General features: G+C 41.0%; 3 protein-coding genes and 1 long non-coding RNA gene across 8 annotated transcripts in view; 1 reads left to right on the top strand and 3 right to left on the bottom strand.

Moving 5' to 3' along the window:
- Positions 1-11,293, top strand: part of svila (supervillin a) — a 73,883-nt gene extending 62,590 nt beyond the window's left edge. For all 5 annotated transcript variants that reach the window (XM_032550696.1, XM_032550698.1, XM_032550702.1 and 2 more), the window contains 15 exons: positions 17-164; positions 1,039-1,184; positions 1,309-1,484; positions 2,183-2,333; positions 2,428-2,707; positions 3,063-3,217; positions 3,319-3,424; positions 3,559-3,766; positions 3,880-4,013; positions 5,855-6,010; positions 6,165-6,308; positions 6,740-6,861; positions 6,935-7,090; positions 9,642-9,662; positions 10,457-11,293. In XM_032550696.1, coding sequence (XP_032406587.1) covers positions 17-164; positions 1,039-1,184; positions 1,309-1,484; positions 2,183-2,333; positions 2,428-2,707; positions 3,063-3,217; positions 3,319-3,424; positions 3,559-3,766; positions 3,880-4,013; positions 5,855-6,010; positions 6,165-6,308; positions 6,740-6,861; positions 6,935-7,090; positions 9,642-9,662; positions 10,457-10,543 — 2,190 coding nt within the window. In that variant the 3' untranslated portion in view covers positions 10,544-11,293. The remainder of the gene's footprint in view (positions 1-16; positions 165-1,038; positions 1,185-1,308; positions 1,485-2,182; positions 2,334-2,427; positions 2,708-3,062; positions 3,218-3,318; positions 3,425-3,558; positions 3,767-3,879; positions 4,014-5,854; positions 6,011-6,164; positions 6,309-6,739; positions 6,862-6,934; positions 7,091-9,641; positions 9,663-10,456) is intronic.
- On the bottom strand, positions 11,180-24,347 carry LOC116711396 (uncharacterized). Its single transcript, XR_004337209.1, has 3 exons — positions 24,176-24,347; positions 13,522-13,651; positions 11,180-13,407 (listed from the first exon to the last, which is right to left on the bottom strand). It is a non-coding gene; the product is annotated as an uncharacterized LOC116711396 (long non-coding RNA).
- Positions 22,105-24,110, bottom strand: LOC116711393 (tripartite motif-containing protein 16-like). The gene has a single exon (XM_032550708.1). It carries the CDS (start codon positions 24,093-24,095, stop codon positions 22,428-22,430), a length of 1,668 nt encoding a protein of 555 aa, XP_032406599.1. The 5' UTR covers positions 24,096-24,110; the 3' UTR covers positions 22,105-22,427.
- Positions 24,348-24,760: 413 nt separating the features above from the next.
- On the bottom strand, positions 24,761-26,940 carry LOC116711395 (tripartite motif-containing protein 16-like). Its single transcript, XM_032550709.1, has one exon. The coding sequence runs from the start codon at positions 26,855-26,857 to the stop codon at positions 25,199-25,201; it is 1,659 nt and encodes a 552-aa protein (XP_032406600.1). The 5' UTR covers positions 26,858-26,940; the 3' UTR covers positions 24,761-25,198.
- Positions 26,941-27,510: the final 570 nt, after the last annotated feature.

Raw genomic sequence — 27,510 nt, 5'->3', positions numbered from 1 at the left:
TTGTTTTTCCTGAAAGGCGTCAGAATTGGCCAACTTCATCCAGACTAAGAGAGACCTGGGCTGCCGAGCAGACTACGTCCAGATGATAGACGAAGGCGCCGGCGCACACAGCCATGCAGTCCAGGAGTTCTGGAAGTGTCTCGGAGGACAGTCGAGTTATCAGTGTGAGCTTTGGATTAAACTGTCAAATTCCGGTTCAAAGCCACGGTTCTCCACTCTGTCGGTGTCTATTAAACTTTCCGCACAGTTCTGGGCAGAGGAACATGGCGGACAAGCAAAACAACTGAATTATAAACCTGGTGGACCACCAGGCTTTATTTGCGTCCCTACCAGTCTGAGGATTGTATGTTTATTTATTATAGGTGTTCTTGCAGTGATAGCAAAGACGAGCTAAAGAGAACTCTTTGGTGAAATGACTGGAAGCACAAAGACAACATAATATGATCACTATATATATATAGAGGCAAGGAGGTCAACTCTGTAATCACTGCCTGTCTTTACCTCTCTACAAGCAGCTGCAACAAATTAAGTGACAACTCATGGATAAAAGATCATAAAGTTCTGGACATTTTCATTTGGATAAAACAACTGAAGTGCCAAAAATTATTTTAATTGTATTTCTTTTATGTTTGCCCCTTTTTAAGACTTTGTATTTCGTGTTTTGGGATTGTAAATCATGTCTTCCAATAACACATAGTGATATTTGCAAATTTTCTGTCAACTTTAAACATTTTTTAACTCAAAACTGCAGTTGGCCGCTGCATGACTGCTCTAGCACCCCTACCAGCAGGCCTTAGCACATTTTCCTGTGGAAACTCTGTTGCATGCAGTTTATTGGCCCTAGAGTTCAGAGAACATGGACTACAGCGGGGACGCACTGCAGCGTATAAATGCTGCAGAAGTTGTCGGCCTAATTCCACGTCTGTTTTTCTGTGCGGAATGTACAAGTGTCAATCATTAACCAAACATAGCATAAGTTTGTCTAGAAGAACGCTCAGTGATGGAACGCCAGCTGAATCCCTCTGTTTGTTCTTGTAGCAGCAGGAACTCCAGACGAAGACGAGCTGTATGAAGCCGCCATCGTGGAGACAAACTGCATCTACCGCCTGATGGGTGACAAGCTGGTCCCAGACGACGACTTCTGGGCCAGAATGCCCCGCTGTACACTCCTCAACCCCAAAGAGGTTAGATTACCATTAGAATCAGAACAAATATAGAATTAATTCAGACAGGGTCTCAAGTGAGGTCCTACAGTTTTAGGATCATGATGGAGACCTCATCCTGTCTGTTCTTTGGATTATTGTGCAGGTTTTGGTGTTTGACTTTGGCAGTGAGATGTATATCTGGCATGGGAAGGAAGTGACTCTGGCGCAGAGGAAGGTTGCTTTCCAGTTGGCTAAGCATCTCTGGAACGGCACCTTCGACTACACAAACTGTGACATCAACCCACTGGACCCAGGAGAGTGTAACCCACTCATTCCAAAGTAGGGAAACACACTTTAACATTTTCAAACCTATACACCACTCACTGTTTCAAGGTGTTATGCAAAATTGACTTTTAAGAGCTTTCTATCATGATATAATGTGATTCCATGGTTAAACACATACATGGTCCCATTGCTTTGACCCATTAATGCATGTTTGACGGATCCTTGGCTATCCTATGGTATCCTATGGCAACCATTTGGGGAGCCCAGCCGAGCTCCCACCTACAGAGCAGGAAGTAGAATGTTTTAGATGAGGGTAGGTCAAACTAAATCCAACTGAGAATCAGATGAATGAGCTCAATACGAATGAGCTGAAGCTAATTTGAGAAGAATGGGCAAAAGTGACTCTAGATGTCCAAAGAGGGTGAAGACATACACCAAAAGATTTGATTCTGTAATTGGATGGACGGATGTAACGACACACAGATGCTGGCTGAAGTATTGCCTCTTGGGGACGGAATACAAATGGATGCCACATTTATTAGATTTTTATTGCTAAAATATTGTGAACTATATATAATTTTCCTTCTTATGCTTTACAAATGTGCTGCACGTCTTGTTTTTGGATCCAAATTTCCAATAAGACGCATTAAAGTTTCTGGATGTAACGTAAAAAAAAAAGTCTAAGAAGTTTTAAAAAGCTTAATATTAATGACTAAAATCTGGGCCTTGTCATTATCTGTGTGTGTGTGTAGAAAAGGCCAGGGCCGGCCCGACTGGGCAGTGTTTGGCCGCCTGACTCAACACAATGAGACCACCCTGTTCAAGGAGAAGTTTCAGGACTGGAGTGACTCCAGGAAGACGCCCAGTCCCAGCACAACAAACGACGACATCGCGGACCACAAGGTGTCACGTTCAGAACATTTGATGTTCTCCTGTTCAGCATCAGCAAGTCTGCATATAAACTCTGTCTTCTCACCTTTTCCTGCATCTTTCCCAGGAACAGCCTACTTCAGATCACCCTCGTGCATTCAACGCCTCCTTGATGCTTTCCCTCCATCAAGCGCCGGTCTGCACCGTTTTAGACGGGTTCAACGTGGGGCGGGGCTACGGCCTGGTGGAGGCCGAGGAGTGGCGGAGCTACGAGATCAGCACTCTGGCAGTGGAGGTGTGGCACATCCTGGAGTTCGACTACAGCCGTTTGCCCCGCCAGAGCATCGGCCAGTTCCACGACGGCGACACCTACGTGGTCAAGTGGAAATACATGGTCAGCGCTGCAGGTCAGTGCTGCCGTCATGGATTGGAAACGATTTAAAGGGGCAGTGTTATGTAAAATTAGCTTTTTTTGAGATTTACATTATGTTATGATGTTTTTCCCCTCATTAAAAATACCTGCAGTGCTGCCTGGGTTCTTTCATTCATGTTTCAGAAATCCTTCTATCTCCCATAGCAACCATTCACCTGTGCAACTTGTTTACTCGAACCTAGACCCAGCTTTGAGGACAAAGCTCCTCCTCTGAGCTGCAGTTTCCAAGCTTCTGCCTTACAGAACACATAACACTGCCTCTTTACATCTGAACTTGTGCTCTAAATAAAAGATTTCAGATTAGAGTGGTTCCTACACTTTCTCATCAGTTGGGAAGAGACAGAATCCAGAGCAGCAGAAGACCGCCGGAGCTGGGAAGGAGAAGTGCTGCTACTTCTTCTGGCAGGGCCGCAACTCCACCGTCAACGAGAAGGGAACGTCGGCGCTGATGACGGTGGAGCTGGACGAGGAGCGGGGAGCGCAGGTCAGTGTGTTTTCTGGTTTAACCTCTGTGTTCACAGTGAAACTCCGTGTGAACATGCTCATTTTAGCTTCACACTAATGTTCGCCTTGACTTTCCTCCAGGTTCAGGTCCTCCAGGGGAAGGAGCCGCCATGTTTCCTTCAGTGTTTCAAAGGGGGAATGATTGTCCACTCAGGGAAAAGAGAAGAGGAGGAGGAAAGTTCACAAAGTTAGGCTTGTTTAATGATATCAGACATTTTCATTTTTCTAATATTAAAAGCTCTATTTTTCCTTTTATATTCAATCATGTAGTCAATATTTAACCCATTTGGTCTCACAGCAGTGACCTTCTCCTGTTCACAGATGACTGGCGTCTTTACTGCGTGCGGGGTGAGGTGGAGGTGGAGGGCCACCTGCTGGAGGTGGCTTGCCACTGCAGCAGTCTGCGTTCCAGAGTCTCCATGGTTCTGCTGGGTGTCAGCCAGGCCCTCATTTACTTGTGGCACGGCTGCAAATCCCAGACACACACTCGGGAGGTGGCACGCGTCGCCGCCAACAGACTCAAAGAACAGTGAGTGGAAATTCTGCTTTCCTGAGGACATTTTTCCCGAGAAGTTGTTGTTGAAATATGAACAGGTCTGGTAGTGTAGCCTGCTTTTTTTTTTGTTTGCTTTTTTTGTGCAGTTGTCCTCTGGAGACGGGGCTGCACAGCAGCAGCAGAGTGACGATATGGGAATGTGACGAAGAAGCGGAGCCGGCGGGGTTCTGGGAAGCCCTGGGCAGGAGGGACAGGAAGGCCTACGACTGCATGCTTCATGGTGAGTCAGCAGGTCTAACTGGTAAAAAGAATCACATAATGGCACCGCATTTGAAATATTATCATGAAAGGCTATTAAAGTTGAATACACCTAATAATGTGCTTTTTACCTAGAGTTTTGTTGCAGATTTCATCTTTTTCAAACTACGACCAAACCAACTTTAACACATTTTCAGTCAGTTTCTGCATTTAATCTTCCTCGGTAGAAGTCATTCACATCTTTGCTTAATATTTCCTCTCTCCCTGGCAAAACTTCTCCACATCTCTGACTGTGAGACTGTCTCGTCCACAGCCCTATTTAGGAGGCCCTGGGTGTTTTATCCGATTAGCATTAGGTAAAGACTAAATCCTTCCAAAAATATACCTTTGTTTTCCTTTGCTAGGAAGCGAAAGATGGAAGTCTTCAAAACAAGACAGACACCTGAAGGTTTTGGGGCAGATGTAACTGTTTGGAATTGTTGGTGATTTCATCCAATTTTCTCAAACATTAAGTTTCATCTGAAGAAAAGTAATCCCAGATCATGATGCTGCCAAAACCCTACTTCACTGTGTGTGTGGTTCTTTAGCTGATCAGTTTACTGCTTATAACCAAAGGTTCATACTTAGTTTCATCAGCCACAGCAGCTGCACAATTATGGCATAATCCAGGAACACTGAAGAACTTCTTAACATTTGTATCAGTGTAACGTTCTTCACATTTACATGATTTATTTTAATACCAACAGTGAAGCCAACAACCAAAGGCTGACCTGAACCCAGCTGCAGCATCTCATGGAGTTACACTGTCTCCCTTCTTGGTCAGCAGGTGGAGCTATTGAGCTGTTTAGGTCCTCTTTGCTGCTCTGGTTACAAAGAAAGAACCTATAAATTAAACTATCAGTCAGTCAGCTCTCAGCCTGGTTCTATTGTAAAAAGTCTCTGTATTCATGAGGATCAAGTCCGCAAACTTTACAACCCAAAGAGCCATTTTGGCCCTCATTCCAGCTAAATAAGGCTCCATTAATTCCACAAATGTTACATAATGTTTGGAAAAAGAACAATTTCTAATCTACTATAGTAAAGTTGTCATTTTGAAAGAGCCATCACTTTTCTATGTATTTTTAGTCTCTAAAACAAGGAAAAACGAAGAAAATCATTAATCATATGCCAAAGGAGGACAGACATTTTTTTTTTTGCTGAAATCTACAACCTGAAGCAGCGACATGGTGGCAGCATCAACACTTCACATGTCAAACTTTTAAGACCTTTTTAATGTCACCTTGAATAAAATTTAGGACAGAAAAAAAACAAGAAACATTGGGGAAGTTGGGGGATCCTGCATGTGTCACTCAATGAGACAATTTCAATTTAGTTTTTGTTTATTAGACATAAAGTGATAAAGTGCTCTCTGGTTGAATAGCTGTATGAAACCATCAAAAGAAAAACAACCATCATTTGCCAAAAGAGGATATGTACAGTATGTTTTCTTTTGTGTTGATGTACATGGAAAATAAAGAAAAACACAAATCACAGAGTTTCCAACTTGATGACTTGAAAGATTGCTCTACTGGTGCTTTTCGTTTCATTCTGTTGTGGGAACCTAATAGTGGAAGTTAATAGAGGAGCCATGTTGTGATGACTTCCTGAAGGTTTAGTTTCAGAAACAGCAGGAGTTTCTTAAAGAGACAGAGGCATAATTTCAAGGCGTTATTACAAAGTCCAATTTTTTAAAGTCATACTTGATATATATGCCATTTTTGTGACCACTGAAGGTAACAGTTACTTGATTGTGCTTGATTGTGCTAAAAAATGTTGTGTGGAAAGAGATAACTGCCCCTTTTAATAGGAACCTTTGCTGCTCAGATCTCGGCAGGTTTAACTTCACGCCTGGTCTGTACCAGCTGAGCAGCAGCTCTGGAGAGTTTGCAGTCGTGGAGTTTCTGTACCCAGCCAGAGACCCGGAGCAGGTCAGCTCCATGCCGTTCCTTCAGGAGGATCTCTACGGAGCCTCACAGCCAGGTAAACACAGCCTGGAGCTCTGGCTGCTCAAAGATCCTCACTCAGCTTCTGTGGCGAGGATTTGTGTCTACGTCTGACCGCTAGCTAGTAGCTAACTTTTCAAAGCTCTCCAACAATCCCTACTCATCTGATCCTAAATGCATCTCTCGTTCAGCCCTGTTCCTGGTGGACAACCACCACGAGGTGTACCTGTGGCAGGGCTGGTGGCCTCAGGACAGCGAAAGCACCGGCTCGGCCCGAATCCGCTGGGACTCTGACAGAAAGAGCGCCATGGAGACGGTGCTGCAGTACTGCAGAGGTATTCATAGGAAACTGCGTTTGCATTCCACATGTGCACAAACTTTGTTAATATTCCACTAATGTTGAAAAAACACAATTTTGCAGTTGCGGTGTTTCCGTTGCATAAGAAACGCGATTAATGTCACACGTGAATAAGTTTTACACAATAAGTCATTGAAACGCCATCCTCCTACCACTTCCTGTCGACTTCTTCTTCTTTTCTGCCAGTAGTATCATCCCGTTATTGGATCGCATTTCAGTGCAGCTGAAAAATCACTTCATCCAAGCGCAAAAAACGTTTTCTTAAACGAGTTTGTTTTTTTTCCAAAATTGCAGAGTTTCCGTTAAGCAAATTCATCTTTGTAATTTCATTTTACACATTTTTCTGGCCAATGGAAGCACAGCCAGTGTGAGGAAGCGTTCTGAAACAGACGGCCTTTGTTTCCCCAGGGAAGAACGAGAAGAAGCCTCCAAAAGGCTACCTGATCTACGCCGGTCTGGAGCCGCTCACCTTCACCAACATGTTCCCCTGCTGGGAGCACCGGGAGGACGTGTCCGAGATCACAGAGAGGGTGGGACGCTTCTCCACGGCCTCCACAGCGACATGCTTCACCTGTTCCTGATCCGTGTGTCTCCTGTCCTCAGGAGGCCGAGGTGTGTAACCAGATCATCCTGGTGGAAGACGTGTTGGCCCGCCTGTGTAAGACCACCTACCCGCTGGCTGAGGTCCTGGCCCGGCCGCTGCCCGACGGCGTCGACCCGCTGCACCTGGAAGTCTACCTGACTGACGAAGACTTTGAGGTGAGAACCGGAATTCTGCCCCCAAATCGTTTTGTCAGATATGAGACGTGAAGCCTGACTCGTCTTTAATGTCTTCAAAACCAACATAAGGGTTGGTGAAACTGAAGACTGACGGGTTTTAGGCACCAGACTGAAACATTTGACTTCATACTGTAAATAGACCCTTTTCACAGTGACGTCAGACAATGGCCGCCATAACTCAAAACTGGGTATCTTTACTTCCGGTGTGATTTTGCCTTGGGAACCAAGCTGAAAACTTCCCGCATTCTCATAATCTTAAGGATATAATAAAAGGTAAGTTTAATAATAACAGCATTTAAGTGTTAGATAGCTGTTACTAATCATTGTAAATTCACCATTCTCTATCTGTGTATAAAATAAACAGCCTCCGATCGGAGAGTAAACCACCTAGCAGCAGCTTTAGCCACATTTAGGAAACATATACACCGCCGCCTGTCAGCGCTGTAATGTTAGAGGTTCACTCTCTGTATTTTATAAAACGGTGTTTACGTGTTAGATAACCGTTATCAGTCATTGTCAATTTACCATTCTCCAACTGTATTCAAAGGAACCAGCTTCCGATCATGAGTAAACCAGCTAGCAGCAGCTTTAGCCACAGTTAGGAAACATATACACCGCCGCCTGTCAGTGATGTAACGTTTAGAGGTTCATTTACCGGTGAATCATTATTTTTTATAAGTTTAGAAAAAACAAGACAAAAGCCACAAATAACAGTTGGGCTTGACGATATTTCTGTTTTTCCAGCAACAAAATGCGCATCTCCATGCACTGTTCATGTTTCTGTCACTGCTAACTGTCACAGAGTCTCTCCCAAAGACGCAAAGAAGGAATAAAAATAAATACACAAGAAAATATTAATGTGCAATGATTTGGATAAATAACTTTAATCTGATTACTGGATTTGAAATACGAACTCGTTAGATTATTCGTTACCGAAAAAGTGGTCCGATTAAAGGCATTACAAAGCAGCGGCGGCACCGGACATCTCTGCTTATAACAAACAAATCCCTATTTTATGGGATGAGTGGCAACTCCAGTCTATAATTTAATAATCTGATCAAGATTAGAGCCTAAAACGTTATAGTTCAAAAACAGTAAAAAGTTCTGGTTAAGGAACAGTTATGTCACGTAGTTAGCTAGCTAACAAAATTCACTAATGCTAAGCTAACGGTTACGCAAAACAAAAATACCTACCTTCATAGTCAAACAGGTATTGTTCGGTGAAGAATTTGTAGCCTTTGTCTAATTTAGATTTTTTTGTCAGAGAGAACTGGTTTGCAAATCGTGATATATCTTCAAATCTTATTTTAGGCAAATGTTTTAGAGACTGTGTAAACTCCATGCTCCGGTGATCTGTCTGATCAACATATGCTGTCAGTCTCTCTCTCTCTCTCTCTCTCTCTCTATATATATATATATATATATCTATAGATATATATATAGATATATATATATATATATATATCTATAGATATATATATATGAAATAGACAACTTTATCATTACTTACTATGTACACCGGAACTAAGGATACACAGCTTCGAGCCAAAACGGAAGTTGTGTGACGTCATGTGAAAAGGGTCTATAACAAAGTCGTCACTCGGTCTGTCACAATAGCAAATTTTACTGGATGATAAATTGTCCCAGAAGTTATTGCGATGAACAATAATATTGTTGTTTTGAGACTATTTTCAAGTAATGTAACGGTAATGGGTTAATAATGCAAGATCTCATTCTTAAAGATGAATAAACTTTAAGTTCTAGTGAATATTCAATGCTGGACCTGGAAGACAATTTAAATATCCAAAATAAATAAAACAGAAACAGCAAGTGAAATGAATTATGAAATCTCTACAAACATAATCGTCCTTAAGAAAAAGAGTCTAGTTGAGACCAAATCACCAGACTGAAGACTTTTATCATCCAGTTTTTGGTAGAAAGAGAGAAAAGATAAAAACACTAACTTATGGAAATAGAAATGATTTCACTCATGTTAATTGATCATTCGATTAATTGATTTATTGCTTATTGCAACATTTCTAGTCATCAAACAAAATTACAGACTTCCAGGAACAGATTAAACCTTTTTAGATTATCTCTCATTACGAGAACAACTTGAGTGTTTTAATTAGGTTTTATGTGACGGACAAATGTCAAATAATTCTGAACTGAAAACACCTCCAGCTTTATTCACGTCCTCATTCCAACTTTTCCTGCTTCCATTTTCTTCTTCCAAACAGACAGTTATACTCTTTTGTACGTTGTTCTTTCAGCAATTTGGAATTTTTCAAGTCTGCACACTCTGGTTAATAATTAATCGATTACTAAAATAGTTAATTATTTCAATTAATTAATCAAATTAATTGTGATTCATTTGATGAGTCGTTTCAGTTCTATTCCTTTACTGAACCATTGTAGATGAATTTATTCTGTTATAAAAAAAAAAGTTTCAGTGATTTCTGGAGATAAATGAAACTGTCCATCTTGTGCCTCTTTGAGCTCATCTATTTCACTCATTCCACTTCTCCAGGGTGCAGGGGCTTATGGGAAGGTGAGTCCATCCAACTGGTGTTAGCATGGGAAAACAGACTGGCTCCATATTGTTAGCATTTCTACTTCCTAACATCTCTGGCCAATGGTTGTTGTTTTTTTATTATTATTAAATCATCAGTGAGTGAATACAAAACAAACATTACAGACTATAACAGACATTGAGCTACAAAATTACAAATAACTAATTAGAGACGATAATGAACAATAAAAAATAAGTTTAAAACATGAGCATTAAAATGGATCTATTTAGGACAAAGACAAAATACAGAACATCACCAACTAGTGTCGCAACAGACATGGGATTGTTTAACATATGTGCGTCAGGATCCTTTAATTTTTTTTAATGTTAAATTAATGAATTTTTTATTTATTTATTATTATTTTCTCTAAGATTTATTATTTTGACTAGTTTAGTGTCAGCAATATTTTGGGTAAAAGAGGGAGGAAAAAAACCAACAAAATAAAACAGACCAAAGAATAAATAAGTAAATCAATAAAATATAACTTTAAAACATATATATATATATATATATATATATATATATATATATATACAGTATATATATAATCTTAGTAGGTTCTCCTGTTTCTACTCTACTTCTTAACATCTCTAACAGCGCGTTTCATTTGCATGCAGCTCACCAGCATTTGGACTGAATCTTGGAGCCATTTGATCTTTTTTTAAAAATTTAACGGACAATAAAAAGGGACGTTTGAGTTTGAAGCCACAGATGCATGAGTTTGTGGACTCGGCCTGTGAGTTGTGCCTGACTGCCGGTGTCTCTCCCCCAGAGAGCCCTGGACATGAGCAGGGAGGAGTACGGCGCTCTGCCCGGGTGGAAGCAGGTCAACCTGAAGAAATCCAAAGGACTCTTCTGACGGGTGACGTTCAGCCTTCTTTTTATTTTAGTTTATTTTTTCAACGTTGTTTCTACGCTCACGCAGCAGACGCTCGGGAGCAGCTCCTCCCGAGCCGAAGCGTAACCGCGGCGATGCGGAGGAGAGGCACGTCAGCCTCTCACGCCGCTGATCTCCATCCTCTCTGCGCCCCGGTGGCTGTGCTGAGGGAGCGGAGCGGCGCGGGGTGCTGGGATCTCTGTGTTAATAGTGCTCCTTTATAATGACACTGTTAATGACTGTACATATGTAGCATATGGAAAGCAGCCTGGGTCCTTCCACTGGCAGCCTTACAGCCATCTGTTGGAGTGGAGGCAGGTCTGTCAGCCTGTTGGACACATTCCACTTCAGACTCTGCTAGATATGGATGTTTGTGCATTACAAATATATATATACATATATATATATTTATATTAAAACCACAGAGGAATTATAAAAAAAATAATAAACATTAGCTATCAAAATAAAAAATAAAATGTACATTATTGCTGCAAATCTTTGTGTCATATGTGTGTAAGTTAAGGTCACCTTCTACTAACCCGACGAATCGGCTTTGAATGGAGCATTTTTATCCCGGAGGACAAGAGCTTTGATTCCAGACAGCAGCCTGACTGTGACTTCAGTGGACAGTGCCTTGCTCCATGTACAGTTTATACACATCCTGTTCTGGATTTTCAACATTGTTTGTGATGAGAACCAACCAATAGAGAAATAAAGAGATGAAGTTTGATATCAATGCAGTCTGTGTTGTTTCTTATTAAGTATAAACTGCTTCCACCCTGTTAGGTGGTGGTGTGGCCAAAACTTTTTCCCGTTTGGGTTCGATTACACTTTTTAATTCTTTGTCTATGAGCCACAAACTCATAGATCTATTACAGTTTTTGAGTACGTTTCTGTTTTTCATATGGATAATTCTCCAAATTTTGTCTTTCAGAAAATTCTGGTCTGATTTAGTTGAATTCAACTGATTTAGGGTTATTTGATATGGACAGATGTTAACATAGACAAACTGAATAAAATGGTAATGCCATTCTGTAACATGATGCTTATAGTGAATGCTAAAAAATAATTTTAAAAAAGGATGGAGTGTTTAATAGAGGAAAATAATGTTCTCAGTTATGGGGAAGATATCTGATGTGACAGTTGTCTTATAAAACAATGTTTTTAAAGACAACTGTGGCCCCACAATTGTTGCTATGATTCAAGAAAACTCAAAACTGGAATGGATGATTAGAATTTTACCCTCAATTTAGGTGTCAAAATCTCCTTCCATCCTTTGATTCTGTCCAGAATCAGTTTAAGATGCCAGATTTAAATTTGGTAACTCAAATTAAATCTGGTTGATAAACGGCCTACAACTTTCAAGTCGGTGGAATTAATATTGAAACAATCTTTCAAAACTTGAAGTAAGAAGTCATGTTGCTCATCTTGCAACATCCAGCAATGGTTTCCTCAGGGTCTGGGTTCTACAGGCTCAGTCTTCCCCTCCTCTAGCTAATTTTAAACCAGCTGTAGATTGTTTCACTTTATCACAGCGATATCAAATTTGAGTTGCCAATACTTGGTAGTTGATCTGTTTCCGGTGCCTCTGACTGCACACAGTCCTCTTACAGTGAGCAGCACAAAGCAGAAACATGGAGACGGCTGATCACGCAGAGCCAGCTGACGCCTGACGAGGACTGCTGGGCCTTTGTCTCCTCCTTGTGGCTATGATTATAACTACACCAGCTTACTTGGGTAATTCACTTTCAATAGTAAGCTCCTCTGAGGACTGCTACTCCCCTCACAAAGGCCACTATGTTTGAAGGAATACGAAAGGATTTAGCTGAATGATTAGGAAGCTGAAAGGCCTGTGGCAACTTTAGGAACTGCAATAATCCACAACTCAAGTGGGAGAATCAATTGTGTACTTCACACTAATCTGGTCTTCATGGAACAGGAGCGAGATGAAAACAATTGCATTTGGGGCCTAAGACTCTCATTTGCAGTCTATGACAATTCATACAGAGGACACTCCAAGCATCTGGAAGGAGATGGTTTGGTAGATAACCAGAGCTGTACGTCACTGTAAAGCAGTGGACGTTCCTGAAGGGCCGGAGTCCTGCAACTTTTAGATATGTGCCTTGTTCTAAAGAAATGGTGAAGCTCCCTCACCAGCATGCAGTAAAGCTCTACAGAGCTCTGAGCTAATATTGGAGTCAGGTGTGCTGAAACGGACATCTACGTTGCTGGACACCGGCTGTTGAGGACTGGAGTTTGAGACCACTGCCTTAAGCATATCATCCCTAAGGTAAAACATGGTGGTGGCTGTATCATGTTATGGAGATGTTTCTTCAACATGGCCTTGGATTTGGGTCAGAGTTGATGGGAAGATGGATGGAACTAAATACAGGATAATCCTGGAAGAAAATCTGTTAAATGAGACCGGTGTGACGAGTCCAGCATCTGGTGTGAAAATTATGTCAAGAGCCTTATTAGACGTATCTAAACTGAAATATTAATTATCTAAGCCAATTTTTTTTTAATTTTCAAAGTTTAATTTAACCCCTATACGATTATCGGAACCTAACAGGAAGTTGTTTGTTTTGTGTCATCATCCTCTCTTCACACCTTCGCCACTAAACAGGAAGTAGGTGTAACTCCCAGAGGTAGGGTCTGATTTCACCCAGTTATTGGCACCTTTGTTACAGACTGTCAGATTTTTATTTTAAAGGCTGGCAAGCAGCGCCACCAAGTGGTCAACCAAACCTGGAAGTGAGTAACCCCCCAGGTTGCTTCAGTCGCAGCATTCCAGACCACTGCCACGCTGCGAAGGCGGATCCAAGCCACATGCAGGTTCCCAGAGCCTGGAGTATGGAAACACGCTGCCGGTTAAAGTGCGTGTGCATTACTGCTGGTGGTTGACGTTTATTGCTCGGGACATGAGCTGCGTGGATTCAGTGAAACGCTCCGATACCTACATGAACTCACAGGTGAAAGCTCCAATCTGCTCTCCAAGCCCTCAGACTTCCCTGCCCGGGTTTCCAGGCTGCTCTCCAACAGTTTGCACTGAATGCTCTCAGATGTTCTCAGCATCGGCCCCTGGCCCATCTGGAAGACCAAGCACAATTACAGGGGAATTTCATGCAATCATAGAAGAACAATATACACACCCAGCCTGTCCACCTAGAGGAGGAAGAAGTTGTGCCTCAACCAAACATGTCAGCTCAAAGCTGCATTGTTAGTTTTCCAAACACCCGCCCTGCTCACTCCATGCATATAGAAGTTGCTGGATGCTGAAGTCTTAATTGTTCTGTTTCACATGCCTCCTCTGAACTCGACTGGCCCGCTGGAGGAGACTGATGTGGCAACATGGCGTGAATCCACCCACCACCTCCTCCAATCTCTTCGGAACAATCTGAAGTATTTAGCAAAAGTGGGAAGCACACGATACGTTTTGTAGGCTCTGCCAGGTCTGTGTGTGGTCTTGTATTTGTTGCACTGTAAAAATAATTTTCTTAATACATACCATGTTTTGGAGCCCAAACCCTGGTTTCCATGAGAAGTGTCATTGTTACGTCAGGTTTAATGTTAGGTATGTCCTGGCAATGGTTAGTTTTCTGGTTAGGGTCACGGTTAGCCTGTAGAAATGAACTCAACTCAATGCAAAGTCCTTGTAAAGGTAGAGAAACATGTTTGTGTGTTTGACTCTAAGCTCAGTCTCTTTGCTGACCTCCAACAAGCTTTTCTTTTTATGCATACGATCTCTTTATAGTACACAGGAGAAACAAAGCAGAAACTGTAAGACACACACTATACAAAGTCAATGTAAGAAATAAGTCTACATTCATCCACTTGACTGCTTTCATATATGAATATATATATATATTTAAATAGTCAAAGGCTCATTAAAGAAATACAACCTAAGACAACTTGTACACTGTGCAAAGGTTTCACAAACCCTAAAACTAGGGAAGCAGTGGACTGAAAACCAACCAAACATGATTAGAAGCACCTGATGCAACAGTAATCTGAAGTGAACCTCACCAGCTCCACACATCAATGTACAAACTACAGCATTGTACAATGAGATTGTGACTATACAGTAACAATCTGAAGTTTTTAGCTAAGTGTTTGGAATCTAGCTAACCATTGAGCTAGTTTGGTGTAACCCTGGTTAACATAGCCTTCACTAAATATTAGCCTTTTCATAAAATAGCTATAAAATGGATAAATAGAAAATAAGAAAATAAATGAGAATAAATAGGTCTTAAAATAGTTAAAAAATACCCAAATAATTATAAACATTAGGAATGTTGTATTGTTATATTTTTTGCCAGCAAATAAAATGGTGAAGTGTGAGTAAAATCTCTTATTCTGAAGGGTCACATTGCTGTGTAGCCCATGTGACTAGCTCCAGCCAACCAGGTTGTTATGTTCTCTGGTGCTAGAAGCAGAAGAAAACGAAAAAGAAACTGAGTTGTACTGTGAAAGAGAGGAAAAATAAGAGAAATTGACTATTAAAAAGTCTACCTGTCTGTCTAACAGTTTATGGAGGAGTTGTTTTTCATTTTTTGCAACTTGACTGCGTTCCGGACAGTAGAACTGGATTTGGTGAGTTAAAGTGTATTTTACTTCCTGTGAAGAATGTTATATGTAAGATATTTTATTTAATTGAAAGGGAAAGCTAAAGTAGCACATTTATGCTGTTCTGTGTTAAAAACTGTGGACGTAACCAATGAACTGGTGTGGGATGAAGCATGTTCAAAACGTTCTGCTGCCAAATTGGCAATTATATTACTTTATTAAGTACAAAACAAAGCTAAACGAATTTTTGTTATGCTTTGTTGGTTATTACACCTGGCCTTTAAGGTTCTGCTGGAAAATTGGACCGGGAAATTCTGAGTCGACTGCTGAGTTGGATTCGGTGAGTGAGAAACAAGATGGCAGCCGTAACCCAGGAGCCCTTTGACTGCCCTTCAGCAGGAGCTACGCCCTCTGCTGGACGTTGTGAGTCATCCAAACTGGTATGACCCGCCCATGCTTGCTGCTGAAAATAGCAGTGGATTCAGAGAAACGGGATTTTCCCTTCACGATCATCTCAGAGAAAATACGTTAAATTGAAGCACATGTTATTCAGTCTTTAGCTGAATTGTTTTTCTGTTGTATTTAGTTTTTTTTTCCTCAAATCACATCCAGTATTCATTGTTGCAGTGTATAAAATGTGAACATTTCTGTTGGGTTTAAAATAGAAACAATAAATGGTTAAAAACTTAACCTTTTGAAAAATACTAAGTAACTAAAATAGATTTAAAAGATAAAAAAACTGTAAATCAAAATAGATTAACAGTATTGACTTGAGTTTAAATAGAAATATAACCTAAGTTAAATAAATAGTATCCTACAATACTTAACATTAGGTTTAAATTTCAAAACAGGGATTAAATCAAATATTCTGAAAGAAACAGGGAAACTATTTTGGATTGAATTTTGTGTTAAATGTATGTCAACTGTTTGTAATATTGTTGTTTCTTTTCTTTTCAACAAATAATAATCCGGCAGTTTAAACTTATTTTCTGGTCTGTGGTCATTAATGCACCGACACATTTCACTACTCCTGTAGCAGAACCAGCACCGGTCTTATTGTGTGTTCTAGTTACTGTAATCACTTTGTAAGTGTTACGTTAGCTAAATGGTTAGCTAACTAAACACAACTAAGTGCTAACTAGCTAAGCATTTAGCTAGTTAGCTTGCTAAATATTTAGCTAAAAACTAAAGATTTAGCTAAATATATAATTTGCTTACTATTTGAATATTAAGTCTGAAACTGTGACATTTCTAAATTAATGACTAACATGATGGAAAATATGAACCCCCAGTTTTTCACAGGACAGGCTACATAACCCAAAAATTGCTTTATTTACTTTTCTCTAACTTTACTTTATATGTCATGTTCAAAAACATGACATGAAAGTCGGACAGAGTCGTCGCACCTTTGAGTGTAATAAAATAAGTTGTCATTAGAAGGTGATTGTGGAGGCCTGCGCCTGTAAAGCTGTGCTGCGGTAAAGGTGAAACTCTAATGTTTGTCATTCATCATTAGATTATGCAGAGGGTAATTTAAATATCCATCAATATTTGCCGGGCCATATGCCACAGGTTCCTCTGCTGAATTCTAACAGCTGAATCAGGAGGGGGGGTGAAACTCGTCCTTTGGCAGGTATCTCCCTAATGCTCTTAACCATCTGTAGACGCTCAGCCATAATGTTTTGTTTATGATAACGGCGTTCATTCAACACAGGCTTCGGTACAAAGTGGCACAGTTGAGCCTCAGCCCAGTTTTTTTTTTTTTTTTTACCGCTGGCAACGAGCCTGCCCAGCACCACTCCTGCTCTTCCTCCTCCTCTTCCTCTCTACATGTAATGACACCAACGAACAATGAACCAAGCTGCCCCATAACGCGGCGCATCCCCCGTTTTTTTGTTCCGAGTTTCTATTTCCGTGTGGATTACTATTTGCTCTCAGCCTCAGATATGTTCCGTCTCTGAGCTGAAAAAAAAAAACCCTCTAAGCTCAACACTTCTTGTCCAAAGTCTACAACAGCCACTTCAAACACTCGGGGCCTCAGATGATTTAAAGGAAATAAATTTCCGACAGAAGACTTTTTTTCATCTTTTCCTGCTGCCCGGGGCTCTTAGCGGTGAGCTGTGCTTGTTAACCCAGATTTAGATCTCCGTCCTGTTGGAGCCCATAAAAGAATTATGGATTTATGTAACACAGAGCGCAGGGCAGCCACGTGTCTCAGGTCTGTCTGTCGACTCTGTCCCCTTGTCTCCTGTCCAGTTTCCAGTCGGACGGTCCCTTTAGGAGCCAACAGGAGGCTCCGTCAACACCTGAGGCTCCTCATCTGGACTAATGATCCGACCGCACACCACAGTACGACACGTCCAGAAGTTTTAAGCGTCATACCTCAGATTTATGATGGAATTAACTTTCCTTCTTCGCAGACACTTTGACTTTCAGACAGAAAGTTATGGAGGAGGAAACGTATTCCTCAGAGTGTTAGCTTTTTCTTTTTTTTTCCTGTTTGACTTTGAACTTCTTTTGGCCCTCATTTCATTAATCGACTCCTGACAGCCAAGGAGTCCCGCTCACCTTCATGGTTTTAGATGCTGAAAGGAGACGAGTGAGATGTTCTAAAATCAGACAAAAAGTCTTGAGTGCTAAATTACCAAAATGATAAAAGTATTCATATCTTTTGGAAGTTAAGCTTCACTAACTTCTTGAATGGATTTTCCTTGATGATCCTCTTACGGCTGCATTTCTCCTTGTTGCTGGAGCAACACTATTCCCACCACACTTTTTCTTTTCACTCAATTTTCTACAAATATTCTACAACTTTTTCCACAGTTTTCTATATTTCCACTACATTTTGGGTGTTTATCTGTAAACCAAGATCATAACATAAAGACTTGAAATATTTTACCGCATGTGTAAGGAGTGATTTTCACTTTCTGAGATGAGTGATGAAAAATATCAAACCTTTTTCTTTTTCTTTTTTTTTTTCCAAGTGTCCTTGAAAATACATAGACGTCCTGGAAGAAAACCTGTTAAAGATGACAAAGACTTGAGATTCACTTTCCAGCAGGACAACCCCTATAAACATGCAGCCATAGCTGCAATGATTTAGATAAAACCAGATATTGACGAGTAGAAACACCAAAGAAGTCATGAATGATGCAAACTCCAAAACACACACAAAAAAATGCGACAGAAAAACGCTGTAAACAATAAAAAATGTTCCAGCCCCAGGAATTAGAAACAAAAGGGAAAAAAGCTGCAAATAGCAGGAACAGCTGGCATGAAATAATTCAAACTGGCTCCACAAAACAGGAGTCCTCCAGGCCACTAGAGGGAGTCTGGAGAGTGTGACTTTACCTATGTAAATATGGTTCTGTTCCATATTATTGCAAAAGACATGCAGTTTCTTTCTTCCTCCAACTTTCATCTGGACATTAAATCATGACATCCCGTCATTACTGAGGGTCTGCTGCTCCCATATGATTTGGTGTTCGACTCCCCCTAGTGGCCTGGAGCAGTTCTGCTTTGTGGATTGAGTTTGCAGTGAGTTTCTATTTCCTGCGGGCACATTTTTTTTTCTTCTATGTTTGGAGTTTTTTGTTGTTGTTGTTGTTGTTGTTGTTTGCTGTGTTTTTCTGTTGCATTTGTTTTTGTGCATTTTGAAGTTTGCATTCATGCATTTTGCAGATCGTTTCGTCGTTTGTCCCAGACTGATTCTTCCATGAAGACCAGATTTGTGAGGCACATGATTAATATATTCACCATCAAACATTTCTCCTCCTCCGTCTGATGAATTATTCCTTCAGTCGACCTGTTAATGTTACTCCTAAGTTTCTCTGTGTAGATTAGCTTAAATAGAATCTGACTGGCCAGTCACTACCAGCAAACACTCTCACACCATCCGGCCTGCCTGTTGACAGCTGATGTTATTTTGTTAGATTTTTTTTTTTTAAATGAACAAAGCAGGAAGAAGGTTGATGTTTGTGCTGTGAAGGAAACACATGGTGGACGGGGTCAGAGGTCAGGTGTACGATCTGAGGCTCGCACGTACAAACACAAAATGCCGTAACCAAGAGGAGAAAGTGAGTTATCCTCTTAGTCTCACTCTCCAGACTGACTCAAAATGTTTGGGGAAACAAAAACACCCGCACACACACCCCCACACACACTCCAACAGAGCGACGGGGAGACAAGCGTAAACCCGAAACCAACAGCATGTTTCCATCAATGTTATGGCGTGTTATGGTCACCCTCCAGAGACAAACGGCATCGTTTCTAAACACACTCATACACGCAAATCCATACTAAGCTGACAGGAGGCGCAGGATGCAAACAGCTGGCTGCTGTCAAAGTGTAATTAGCACTTAATGAAAGAGGCTAATAAGGACTTAGCTTCAGCTGCGATTGGCTAAATGAAACGAGTCAGAAGAGAGCATCACCAGAGTCTGCAGACCGATAACAGCTTTGACCTACAGCTGCCTTCTAAAGCCGATCCAAACTTTCTGTGCGCGGCTCAACCAATGGGGTCAGAGCATCTAAACACACAGATCCTGTGTGTTTAGCAAATCTGAGCTTTGGAGGAAAGGGTCTGAAAAGCAGAAGAAAATAAATTTGTGCTAAGTCCAAACTGTAATCTATGCCTAGATGGGTTTCATTACAACATCAGTTCATACGGGGGGCGGATTAATGCAGGCCAGCAAAACTGAGTTACATTTCTTCAAGTTTGACACAAACTAATATCTGCCTAGAATCTAGAATCTAGAGTCTAGACTCAGTGGTTTTTACACTGAAACAAATAGAAATGTTTCACATCCCACATTCATACAGAACTATCCTTATATAGACGTAAGCTTTACAGCAGGTTTAGAAGATACATTGTGTCAAGCAAGTGATTACCATGTAGCAGAAAAAGGACGACTAAAGAACGAGAACTAGGCCTGTCACGATAGCAAATTTTGCTCAACGATTAATTGTCTCAAAAATTATTGCGATAAACGATAATATTGTTTGAAGACCTTTTTACACTGATTTAATGGAAATGACTTAATAATGCATGCAATTTCCTGCCAAAGATAGATACACTTTATTTTCAAAAGAACACTTAACACTGGAACTGGTAAACAAAATAAACAAAACAACCAAAAACAAAATGGTTTCTCAGTCTCCATTAACAAAAAACTCACTTGAAAAAAAAAAACTAAACAACATAAAGCCAAAGTGGAAATAAATACTGCATTCAACCAAAAGAGTGCAGATTATGAAGTCTGTATATTATGTTGCCCTTCAGTAATAATTAGATTTAAATAGAGAAGATGGGCACATCGACTACCTGATGCAATAGTTCACACTACATGATTTTTTGCTCCTATTTTTCCCCTTACGACAATCTTAAAACGTTGGTCTTTCTAAGATTGTTTGGTGTGTTACGGTAGATCATTGTTGCCGCTCCGATCCAAATCAGGGGTTTTTCCCCGACTGGGAGCTTAACTCAGCCTGTTGAATGTGACAGGCAGCCAATCAGAAAGCGCGGATTCTCCTCAGTGTTTTCTGAGGGGAAATTACGTCGGGGAATCCCAAACAGCTGATACGGCGCAACTCGAAGTCCAGCGGACATTGGAGATGATATGTGGAAACAACATTAATGTTTATTCAACATGCAAAGAATATAGAAATGACAAGAGGAGGAGTTGGAGCGAAATTGCTACCGCAGTTGATAAACCCGGTAACTTTTCAGCTGTTCTTCGTTAACATGACATAAATAGGTTCTAATGATTTTCATTCAGTCAGGACTGACACTAGCCACATGCATTGCAGGTAGATTGTAGTAAAGCATGGAAGAATGCCTGGTTTTAAAATTAGTTAACTGGACTTGTAGCCATTATTTTGTGCCCATTGTTGGACACCACACGGCAGGAACGAACCCGATCGAACCGTTATACCTAGGATTTCTGTCGGCTGTGTGGTCTGTCAGGTTTTGAAAATGGGCCGACAATCGGCCGACAGCTCTAAGATCATGTGGTGTGCGCTGGGCTTTACACTAAGTAAAATGAGGAAGGGAGGAGTCAGTGGAGAGCACCGGAGTTGAGCCTTTTTTCATTGGTGTCATTAACAGAAAGAGAAAAAAGCCGGAAGAGACGATAATGCCGATAATTAAAATGACGTCGATAGTTTTAATTTATCGTACGATTAATTGATTTACCGTTTATCGTGACATGCTTAACGAGAACACAAAATGCATGCCCTGCTTTCTGAAAGGATTACAATGTTGTCATATTTTCTACACAACAGCATGTCCTCTGAGTTATTGGTGTGAGGTTTAAATCAGTAAGACAAAAGTTTGGTTGAAAAGAGAAAAGGTACATATTCTGCTGTTTTAAAGACATACAGAGTTATGTGTGAGAACATTTTCCTCAAAATATCAAACGTTCTCTGGTGAGTTTCATATCTGTCTTGTTTTAGGGTTGAAGGAGATGGGAATAATTGAAGTTATATTTAGAGTTCTTCAAGAAAAACAAGCAAACAACCAGGGTGACGTTATTTTTGCACTTTTTTGATCATTAATATACTGCATTAATCTAATGAATATAGAGGTACATTGTAGTAAAAAAAACAAACAAACTGTGAACCTTTCAAAATAATAGCCCAGTCAAAACTGTATCTCTCTCCTACCATGACAAACATTTAGGTAGTATTCCACAAATTCTAAAAATTTTGATTGCTGTATTATATATACATTTTTAGATGTATGAGACATTCTGAAGGAAATGTTTCTGAAATTTAGATGACAAAACTAACAATTTGTTGTAAAAATCAAGAAAAAAATCTTTTCACATTTCTCAGTAATTAAGCTGTTTTTTTTAATGAATCCAAAGAGTCAAAACATCAAACATTTATTCTGATCTAAATCTGAAGAATTGAGAAGAAAACAGCATCAGTTCAAAGTTTAAGTTTCTTCTTTGGATCAAAATAAAGAAAAACAGAAACAAGTTCAGTTCACTTTAATAACTGATTTGAAAAAAAACTACACGAAAGAACCAGAAGCTACAGTTCTGGTTCTACCTACCAGAAAATATATTAATAAAATATATTAATACAAAAATTAAAGATAAAATATTAAAGCCCAGAGAATTTTCGATTTTCATGTGGAGAAATATTTTTCTGTCATATAAAAATAAAAACATCAGCAGTGATTTCCTTCATGGCTCCAGGAACAGAGAACTACATTTACAACAGAAAAATAAAGAACAGCAGAACAGAGACATCAGAACCAAGAACCTGATCAACAATTAGAGAGAAAAGATTAAATCTATTTTAGTTTACAAAACTCTGCAGAGGCTCCAGTGTTATCAACATAAACTCCAGCCAGCAGTGGCTGAGTGAATGTGGTCTGGACTCTGTGGAGGAGAGTCATGGTTTCAGAGACTCTGTAGAAGGACAGAAGACCTGCTGTGTGATCCAGGAACACTCCTACTCTGGAGGAACCTGGACCTGAGATGGAGGTCCAGATGTTGTTGTGACCAAAATTAAAACTGTTTTGTAGACACACTAAAGCCCAAGATTTGTCATTAAATCCTAATCCACATTCATACCCACCTCCTGCTCTGCTGATATTCTTGTATGTAACTGATATATGAACTAATAACCCGCTCCACTCCACCTCCCAGTAACATCGTCCAGTCAGATTCTCTCTGGTCAGAACCTGAGGCCAACCAGTGAATCTGTCTGGTTGACTAGAATAAGACTGATATTTATTCATCCTTGTCACCTTCCTGTTCCCCTCTGATAGTCCCAGTAATGTGTTTACTGTATTTGGATCCAGTGTGATTTGACATGAATACTTTAAGAACCCAGCTCTGCTCTTTGGTTCTGGTCCTGACAGTAGAACATCCACCTCAGTGACCATCAGTGAGATGTTTGTCCATTTGTCTCTCAGGATGTCCTGTAGTTTGTCTCTGAGCTCTGACACAGCTGCTGTCACGTCCTCAAAGTGTCTCAGAGGACGGATGTTGATGCTGGATGAGTGTGTCGACTCACTGAGTTCTGGCAGTGAGGGGTATTTGAGGAGAAACTGGTTGTGATCCTGTGTGTGTGAGAGCTGCTCCAGCTCAACGTCTTTCCTCTTCAGCTCAGTGATCTCCTGCTCCAGCTTCTCCTGAACATCTTTGACTCGACTCACTTGAGTTTCCTGCTGGGATCTGATCTGCTGCTTCACCTCAGAGCTTCTTTCCTGGAGGAGACGGATCAGCTGGGTGAAGATCTTCTCACTGTCCTCCACTGTTTTATCAGCAGAGTGATTGATGGCCTCCACCTCCTGTTGAAGCAGCTTCACATCTTCCTCTCTGTCCTGGATTCTCTGCTGGATGTTTCCTCGTCTCTCCTCCAGCTCTCTCTGCCTCTCAGTTCTTTCTGTAGCAGCTGTGACTGTGTCATGACCTTTATGTTCCACCTCTAAACAGATGAGACAGACACACTTCTGATCAGTGCGGCAGAACATCTTCATCACCTCATCATGCTTAGAGCACATGTTCTCCTGGAGGTTCTTGTTCGGCTCCACCAGCTTGTGTTTCTTCATTGCAGGGACATCAAGATGAGGTTGGAGGTGATTCTTACAGTAGGAAACCAGACAGACCAGACAGGACTTGATGGCTTTCAGTTTTCTTCCAGTGCAGAAATCACAGGCCACATCTTCAGGTCCAGCATAGCAGTGGTCAGCAGCAGCAGCTTGGAGTCCAGTCTTCTTCATCTGCTCCACTAAAGCTGCTAGCATGGTGTTCTTCTTTAGCACAGGCCTCGGTGTGAATGTCTCCCTGCACTGAGGGCAGCTGTGGATTCCCTTCTGATCCTCTTCATCCCACTGGGCTTTAATACACTTCATACAGTAGCTGTGTCCACAGGAAGTAGTCACTGGATCCTTCAGTAGATCCAGACAGATGGAACAGGAGAAAGTTTTTCTGTCCAGCTGATTCTGCTCCATTTCTGCTCTCAGTCACAGTGACTGTGTGAGTTTCACTTCCTGAACACAGAAACCAGTTAGAGCTCTGATCTATGACTCACCTGTCAGTGTAGAGTGGCAGCAGCCAATCAGCTTCCACTTTCAGCAGATGTTGGCTCCACCCAGCTTCATATGTTTGTAAGCAGAAAGAAGAAGGAGGAATATCAGGTTTTGTTTGGAGGAGGAGGAGGAAGAGGAAGACTCTTTTAGTGATAAAATTTAATGTTGAAACATCAACAAAATAGTTTTCATTTCAAACTCACTGAGTCACTGAAACTCAGGTCTCTGAAATCTATTCCAATCTCTACAGGAATGTCCACACCCTGGTGTGTCTCTGCAGTGATGTGACAAACAGCCTCAGTAAACAAAAGTAGAGATTGAGGGATGTTTGTCTGTTAAAGCTGCAGTCTGTGGGAGTTTCAACCAGGCAGTTAGCAGAGTGAGCCGAATCGACTGTTTATTATTGCAATTTTTCTCAATCGATTTGATTCCATTCTCAAATTTTTTAACATTTGCAAAACATTTTTCAAATTTATACGAACAATAAACCATCATGGATTATTTGCTAAATCCAGTTTCTCTCTCTCAACATTCTTAGTTCATCTCTCAGAAGCACATTTCTATCAATGAACATGTCAGGGCCTCCATATGACAAGTTCTTGTTTAATTCTGTTTGAATAAAAGAGTCAAGAGTATTCATACCCACTGAACTTACAACTTCCATATTTTATTAAATCAATCAAGTTTATTTGTGCAGCACATTTCAGCAACAAGTCGGTCCAAGATGCTTTACAAGATAAAAACAGAAAATAACAAAGTTATAAAGAAAACACCACACAGTCAACAATTGAACAAACATTACATTTTGATAAGGCCATCACCAAAATCATACATATTAATATGTTGGCCAATGTGGAGAAGTATTTTTCTGTCATAAAAATAAAAACATCAGCAGTGATTTCCTTCATGGCTCCAGGAACACAGAGAACTACATTTACAATAGAAATATGAAGAAGAACAGAACAGCAGAACAGAGACATCAGAACCAAGAACCTGATCAACAATCAGAGAAAAATTGAGGAAATTTATTTTAGTTTACAAAACTCTGCAGAGGTTCCAATACCAACTGAAACTCCAACCAGCAGTGGCTGAGTGAATGTGGTCTGGACTCTGTGGAGGAGAGTCATGGTTTCAGAGACTCTGTAGAAGGACAGAAGACCTGCTGTGTGATCCAGGAACACTCCTACTCTGGAGGAACCTGGACCTGAGATGGAGGTCCAGATGTTGTGATGAAAACTAAAACTGTTTTGTAGACACACCAAAGCCCAAGATTTGTCATTATATCCTAATCTACATTCATGCCCACCTCCTGCTCTGCTGATATTCTTGTATGTAACTGATATATGAACTTGTGTCCCGCTCCACTGCATCTCCCAGTAACATCGTCCAGTCAGACTCTCTCTGGTCAGAACCTGAGGCCAATTAGTGAATCTGTCTGGATGTCTAGAATAAGACTGAGGTTGATGCGTCCATGTCACTTTCCTGTTCCCCTCTGATAGTCCCAGCCTTCCATTCACTGTATTTGGATCCAGTGTGATTTGACATGAATACTTTAAGAACCCAGCTCTGCTCTTTGGTTCTGGTCCTGACAGTAGAACATCCACCTCAGTGACCATCAGTGAGATGTTTGTCCATTTGTCTCTCAGGATGTCCTGTAGTTTGTCTCTGAGTTCTGACACAGCTGCTGTCACGTCCTCAAAGTGTCTCAGAGGACGGATGTTGATGCTGGATGAGTGTGTCGACTCACTGAGTTCTGGCAGTGAGGGGTATTTGAGGAGAAACTGGTTGTTATCCTGTGTGTGTGAGAGCTGCTCCAGCTCAACGTCTTTCCTCTTCAGCTCAGTGATCTCCTGCTCCAGCTTCTCCTGAACATCTTTGACTCGACTCACTTGAGTTTCCTGCTGGGATCTGATCTGCTGCTTCACCTCAGAGCTTCTTTCCTGGAGGAGACGGATCAGCTGGGTGAAGATCTTCTCACTGTCCTCCACTGTTTTATCAGCAGAGTGATTGATGGCCTCCACCTCCTGTTGAAGCAGCTTCACATCTTCCTCTCTGTCCTGGATTCTCTGCTGGATGTTTCCTCGTCTCTCCTCCAGCTCTCTCTGCCTCTCAGTTCTTTCTGTAGCAGCTGTGACTGTGTCATGACCTTTATGTTCCACCTCTAAACAGATGAGACAGACGCACTTCTGATCAGTGCGGCAGAACATCTTCATCACCTCATCATGCTTAGAGCACATGTTCTCCTGGAGGTTCTTGTTCGGCTCCACCAGCTTGTGTTTCTTAAATGTAGCTGAATCATAATGAGACTGAAGGTGTTTCTCACAGTAAGAGGCCAGACAGACCAGACAGGACTTGATGGCTTTCAGTTTTCTTCCAGTGCAGAAATCACAGGCCACATCTTCAGGTCCAGCATAGCAGTGGTCAGCAGCAGCTTGGAGTCCAGTCTTCTTCATCTGCTCCACTAAAGCTGCTAGCATGGTGTTCTTCCTTAGCACAGGTCTCGGTGTGAATGTCTCCCTGCACTGAGGGCAGCTGTGGATTCCCTTCTTATCCTCTACATCCCACTGGTCTTTAATACACTTCATACAGTAGCTGTGTCCACAGGAAGTAGTCACTGGATCCTTCAGTAGATCCAGACAGATGGAACAGGAGAAAGTTTCACTGTCCAGCTGATTCTGCTCCATTTCTGCTCTCAGTCACAGTGACTGTGTGAGTTTCACTTCCTGAACACAGAAACCAGTTAGAGCTCTGATCTATGACTCACCTGTCAGTGCAGAGTGGCAGCAGCCAATCAGCTTCCACCTTCAGCAGATGTTGGCTCCACCCAGCTTCATGTGTTTGTAAGCAGAAAGAAGGAGGAATATCAGGCTTTGATTCCAGGAGGAGGAAGAGGAAGACTCTTTTAGTGATAAAATTTAATGTTGAAACATCAACAAAATAGTTTTCATTTCAACGTAACTAAGTCACCGAAACTCAGGTCTCTGAAATCTATTCCAATCTCTACAGGAATGTCCACACCCTGGTGTGTTTCTGCAGTGATGTGACAAACAGCCTCAGTAAACAAAAGTAGAGATTGAGGGATGTTTGTCTGTTAAAGCTGCAGTCTGTGGGAGTTTCAACCAGGCAGTTAGCAGAGTGAGCCGAATCAACTGTTTATTATTGCAATTTTTCTCAGTCGATTTGATTCCATTCTCAAATTTTTTAACAGTTGCAAAAAATTTTCAAATTTATACAAGCAACAAACCATCATGGATTAATTGCTAAATCCAGTTTCTCTCTCTCAACATTCTTAGTTCATCTCTCAGAAGCACATTTCTATCAATGAACATGTCAGGGC

Source organism: Xiphophorus hellerii, chromosome 21, assembly GCF_003331165.1.
Source record: "Xiphophorus hellerii strain 12219 chromosome 21, Xiphophorus_hellerii-4.1, whole genome shotgun sequence".
NCBI classification, from domain to species: Eukaryota; Metazoa; Chordata; class Actinopteri; order Cyprinodontiformes; family Poeciliidae; genus Xiphophorus; species Xiphophorus hellerii.
The sequence above is the reverse complement of the archived record's forward strand: the minus strand, read 5'-3'. Positions and strand labels throughout refer to the sequence as shown.

What these genes read in the sequence shown, in the direction of transcription:
- LOC116711393 (XM_032550708.1), bottom strand. Translation starts at nt 24,095, where the DNA reads ATGGAGCAGAATCAGCTGGACAGAAAAACTTTCTCCTGTTCCATCTGT.
- LOC116711395 (XM_032550709.1), bottom strand. Translation starts at nt 26,857, where the DNA reads ATGGAGCAGAATCAGCTGGACAGTGAAACTTTCTCCTGTTCCATCTGT.